Genomic DNA, 6000 nt, shown 5'->3' with positions numbered 1-6000 from the left:
CCCCGTCTTTGCTATAAAGTGGTCCCCATTATCTTACACATCAAATTAATCAAAGGAACATACAGTTGTCCCTACTCAATTCAATGTTCTTTAACAGAAATGCCAACTTCTTCAAGGTACACTCTCTCCATCTAGATTAAGAACCTGAATTAAAAGCCAATCACAACTGGCCTCTCTTCTTCTACAGACTCTGGTGTACTCTGGATCAGTCCAGTGGTGAATGGAAATTCTTTACCTATCTGCCTTTACCTATCTTCCATTTTATTGGAAACACTGCTGTCCAACACACTCAGAAATAGTAGGTCTTTAGTAGTCTATTTTTATGTACAGGTTATGTTATATAGATGATATAAAAGGTTAGTGATGGACACATGCTAGACTAGGTTCTTCAGAGACACTCTGATGAAACCACATTAGGCAACTCTTCAAAGACAGAGAGCCAGACTTCACAAACTTGATGGAGATCCTGATACAAATCCATTACATATCAGAGCTATAATAGATTATTCTAAACCACTTTATTTAATTGCTCTTATATTTAATATTGTACTTGATGTTACAAATAAATTATAATATTTAATTTATAAAATTTTCACATTTCTTTGTAAAACCAGCAATAGGTTTAAAGTAAAAAGAGCTTTGTTGCGGCAACAGCTTTGTTTAACTTCAACAAGACTGTAATATTTTAAGAGTAGAGAAATGTGTAAACATAAATATTAATGATTTTCTTCTGTACACATCTGTGTAAATTAGTTGATATAAATATAATTTACTATAGAAACATTTTTGTTTGTTTATGTTACACACAGTTCTATGCTGGCATCATGTACTAGTTGATTCATCTTTCAAAGAGCGAAATTTATTCCTTTTGCATTCATACTCCCAGTATGTCCATTGCCAGCAGCGGACCTCATGATCAAAGAATCAGACTCACAGTGTCAGAAATCTAAAATGAAATTTCAGTACAAGATTATAAATAATCAAAAATGAATGCATTATTTTAATACCATAATTGCCAGACACTTAAAGGCCACGGTCCCAGCCAACCAAAATCAATGACTGTCTTTCCATTGACTTAGCTGAAATTTACCCACAGTTTCCAGTCTCATTTTAGTTTTACAATTTTATTACAGCGTGAAGAGTTAAGAGTACGTAGTATCAGAGCTTCAGCGTAAGAAGTAAAGCCTCTAAGTCTTTCTGGGCCTCTTTATCCTGAAAGAAACAGACAACCATGCATCAATTTAGAGAGGATAAATCCCTTCATTTGCCTAATACGTGCCTATCCACATTTCTTTACTAACAACAGACATAACACACAACTGCAACAGCCACAAAATGTAAAGACTGCATAGTAAGCTAATTTATCAGTGAATACAAAAATAAAGTTTGAAGTGAAAACAAGAGCCAGATGGCAGCCCTCCCTTTACAGCTCTGTTAAAGCACTTAAAATGTTAGCCCACAAATAGCCTTCTCAGCAGACCAGTAAGCCCTTCAGCCTGAGATATAATTTTTATTGGTGTACTTTGCATAAAGTACTGCCTTGCCTTATACCTGATGTAATCTTGCATCCCGATCACATGCAGTTTCTCTAAAGATGTTCTGTGATGTTTGCTAATGATTTATTATGCAACTAAGAAGAAAACATTGGGAAATGTAATTAATGACATAGGTTAGATTGTGGGTTCAGAGCATACAGCCATATCTACCTGTAACAGCCACCATGGGCTGACTCCACCCTCAGTAGCTTCCACACCGGGCTTTGCCTATGCTACTGGGCTCATGGCAGAGCCAAGGTGGGAGCAAGAGCCAGGTGTCCTGCTGTGCTCAGAGCCAGCACCACACTGCACTCCTAGGGCAGCAGGAAAAGACTCCTTTCAGGCCAATGCTCAGAGCCAACACTACACTGTACTCTAAGGGCAGCAGGAAAAAGCAGAAAAAGGCTCCTTTTAGGCCCCAATGTTTTAAGTGCACAGCTTGCATGGGGGTTCAAACCTAAGCCAGGCCTAAGACTGTCTCACAGGTACCCACTGACATATCTTTTGGCTATTCCATTCCATTCCAATCTGCTTGGAAAGGGGCACATGCATATGAGCATGTAACCACAGTACAAAAACTCCATTATTCTATTTGTTTTTAAGTGTCCCCTGGATATAATCTGCTTCCTTTAGCTGCTGTTGCTGGGAAACTTCTAGCTTGCAAAATGCACCTTGGTTTAAAAACCACATTTCTAAATGTCACCACCTCATGCCTGAAGGCTCATAAGGGTCCAAACACACAACACATGCACCCATGGATATTTAACAGTGCAAGTGAAAAGTGCCTGCACATCACAGATTTTGTGTAAGCATTTCTAATGATAGGGTCCAGTAATGATAATGCCACGGGATATTCTGAAGGAAAATACTGTAGACAGTCAGTGAAGTAATCACTAGATTTCAGGATCACTTCATTACTCAATCAACCAAAGAGCTGGAACAAAATACAGAACATTTTAGAATGTATTTTATGGGTGAAGAAATTCCTGCTTCTCTTTATTTTGGTTAGTTGTCTATAATGTCATGGAGGAACAGAGAAGAATATTGAGATGATAGAAACCATATGCCAGACATGTCAAACTACATCATATTATTGGTCTGGATTAAGGCATTAATACATTAGCTGGACACTTCTCTTGGAGTTACTGCCTTACTCCTACTGGCAACAATAGGCTAAACTATCTGCCTAATCATTTATCAGAGGCCTTTAAAGGCACACACTGCAAAGCTAGGAAGCTCTTGCCAAAATACTCTAACAGAAGGAAATGTCATGCAGCATAGAGCACCCCTTAAACTCCACGTCACTACAGGCTGTCTGGAGCACCATGCCGTTGCTTTCAACAAAAATTGAAAACCTCAAAATTTTCCCTTAATTCAGGGAAAACAGACTTTTCTGTACTGACTGTGGTCAACTTGTGAAAATGATTCTAAACTCCATTAAATAAAAAAAAGTAAAAATCCAGATATTGTCCCATGCTAGTAAGAAAGGAAAAGCTTAGTTGTATCTGGTTGTACTCTTATGATACTTTTCTAAGTTGAAAATTATAAAGGTGCAGGTTTTCTCATATCTGAATAGTGTTCAGCATTTCATGAGTTGATGGGATTCTCTACTCATTTTGCAGGATGCAGCATTTAAAAAATATATCTCCAAACAACTTTGGATAATTGTCTCTTTAGAAGTAAAGGATTTTATTGGGCAACGAACTTTACAAGTTGCAAAGGTCCAGAAAACATTGGGCAATCTTCCCTGAATCTTCCTCTGGGCTTAGGAAAAAGAATGGAACAAAACCCAAGATTGTTCTGAGAACTGTCTGGAGAAGAAACTGCAAACGTGCAAAGCATTCTACCTCTGGTTTGCCAGTTCTAAACAGGCAAATATCAGTTAAAGCAGGAATTACTGTTGCAAACTGCTTGACGGGTTGCATTAATTGAGCCAGCAGCTTCCAGTCAATAACAACTCATACGGCAAAAGCATTGAAAAAAATCAGTAATGGCATTAAAAACAGAGCTGAGAATGGTCAGTGAAGGGAATATTATGTCACCTTTGGAGAGACTCCTTCCAGACCAAGAGGTGTGTCATGCTAAAAGGAGAGAGAAGCCACAACTCTGTTCAGTGTACTAGTTTCTGGTTTTAGGGTGAAAACTTCATTATTGCCCAAAGCTTTGCTGCTAATGGAAAGAAAAAGCCATAAATCCTGTCCTGGACCAACTCTCTTCCTTGTTGACTTCTGGGTCTGTGGCTTTCTGAAAATGAACAATAAGGTCAGCCTTTTTTTTTTCTTTCTTTTTTTTTTTTTCCCAGACAGCAGGGTTTCTCTTTAGAGTGTGGCAAGCAGAAGAAGAGGTGCAAGTTGTAGGAGGAATGCAACATGCTTGCGTCAATCCCATTTGTTCACCCTGAGGCTTAGTTCAGCACTGACTAAATACACAGCCATTTTCAACCTTGTCTTTCTACTGTCAAGGCTTACATTTATTAAACACTCCTTATATCATTTTCAGAGTTGAATATGAGTTCAAAATATTCTGCGCAGTGCTACACAAAATGTATTCAAGTTACAGGGTCAGGGACCGTATTTTGCCTTATTGCTATTTTGTTGCTTTACTTTTATGTTTCATCATTCACAGGGGATATGCACAGGAAAAAAAGACCTGGGAGGCCAGGGACTCAACAAGGGGAGAGAGGGAGTTGAAAACAAGAGCAAGAAGGGAGAGCTGGTGGGAAAAAGGGAATGTTGGCTTAACTGGAAGCGGTTCACATTTTGACAGTTCATTTTTGCTGAAAAAAATTTACTGATACACATACATGGAGAATTACACATATAAATATGCATGTAAAAATTAAAGGGTAATTAAAGCCAAGACAGAAAGATAATGATTTTACCTTCCATCTCTATTAATTATTTCCTTATGTGCTAATACACTCAACCCAGGCACTGCACATGTGTGCACTTGTTGACAAAGTCCCAAGTGTCAGCAGAGAACGATACAGCCCCATGACCACAACCAAAACGGTTACACCAGCCAACGAAAACATAATTGTGTGCAACCACTGCCAAATCCCAAGCTGACATGCATCCTGTAGGGTTTCACTGAAGTCAGCAGGGCAGCATGGTATATTAAATGAGCTGGGCTGCAAGGGTGGTCCAAAGCTGTACTCTGATATGCAGTAACAGCAATGAGGTGCTGAGAGACACTCCTGCTTTTGGGTACAGCTGTATCATTCCCTCACAGCTCCAGCAGAAATCCTGGACTAGCAGAAGAGACTCCCAAGCATGCACAAGGGTTGACAGAGAGCAATAGCTCTTGTGGACAGTATAAATCATGCAAAGCTAAATGCTATCCTATCCCTTCCTGGTTTCCTGACAGACTCTCACAGATGGTGTGACTGCAGTGTGCACTAACAATTGTATAGTACCATGAGTTTTCTCCTTTGATATTGCAACACACGAATGCATCATCCACGTGATTATTCTTCTTCTACATGCCTACGGTATGCCACAATCTGGTGTATTCTATGTTCTTTCATATTATCACTATCTTCTCTGGGGATTAACCATAACTTTTCAAGGCTTTTAGGATCAAGGCAAGCACAGCTTTAAAATATGCAGCTGTCAATAATTACAGATTTCTGGATATTACTTCAAGTAGAGGGGAAAATATCCTTTCTCACCCAGAAGAATATGCAAATGAACTCATTCAAGGACTACTGTTGAAAAATTACAAACCAGCAGAATACAATTCAGAATAGTTAGTAGTCACGTAAAATTTTAATTGGCTAGTTCTTTCCTGACTTGAAAGACTACATTTCACCTATGATCTGTTTTTCTTTTACTACTGTATACAATATGGAGCTTTTGGTGTTCAAGACATTCTCCTCTTTCTGTCTGCCTCTCCCATGATGGGACCTACAGCTTTTCTTCCTGCACAGTCATTGCTGAAACAGCCTGAAGCATATCACACCCAGTTACAGCCCTCTCAGAAAGGTGCCTGTCAAGGCTTTCCTTCACCCTGCATACTGCCTCCAAGACAATATATTTCAAAATCCCACGAGTTTGACTTGGCCCAGCTACTCTACAAAAATTCAGAATGGGTTTTTGCCAATCTGTTTTGTAATCCTGGAGTGTACCACTACCTCTGTGAATATTTCTTCCACTCTGTCCCTGTATCATGAGAATGCCAGTGGAAGAGACACACTCCATACTTTGGAGAACTGGCTGCTGATCAGTCTTGCTGGACTAAGAACTATGCTAAAACTGTGTTGGCTTTGATAGGATGTTGAAATGAATACTGTGTGATAGTCAGTTTAATCATAAATATAATAAGCTTGGTATTTATGAGGATAAACTTCATCCTTATGCATGAAACTGTAACACCACAAAAAATATCTTCACTTTCTGGAATAATTTTCAAAGGGAGAGAAGAAATAAGTACACAATGCAAACAAAGCTTTTTTCAAGGACTTCAA

General features: G+C 38.9%; 1 protein-coding gene across 4 annotated transcripts in view; it reads right to left on the bottom strand.

Annotated features, from left to right (window-relative positions):
* Nucleotides 1-501: 501 nt before the first annotated feature.
* RMDN2 (regulator of microtubule dynamics 2) overlaps nucleotides 502-6000 on the bottom strand; it is a 47033-nt gene continuing 41534 nt past the window's right edge. For 2 of the 4 annotated variants that reach the window (XM_064708748.1, XM_064708750.1), the window contains exon 11: nucleotides 1037-1212. In XM_064708748.1, coding sequence (XP_064564818.1) covers nucleotides 1159-1212 — 54 coding nt within the window. In that variant the 3' untranslated portion in view covers nucleotides 1037-1158. Of the gene's footprint in view, nucleotides 1213-6000 lie in introns of all 4 variants that reach the window. The other 2 variants (XM_064708751.1, XM_064708747.1) reach the window with 2 other exon arrangements.

Source organism: Zonotrichia leucophrys, chromosome 3 (assembly GCF_028769735.1).
Source record: "Zonotrichia leucophrys gambelii isolate GWCS_2022_RI chromosome 3, RI_Zleu_2.0, whole genome shotgun sequence".
NCBI lineage: Eukaryota > Metazoa > Chordata > Aves > Passeriformes > Passerellidae > Zonotrichia > Zonotrichia leucophrys.
This window is presented reverse-complemented; position numbering and strand designations above follow the sequence as displayed.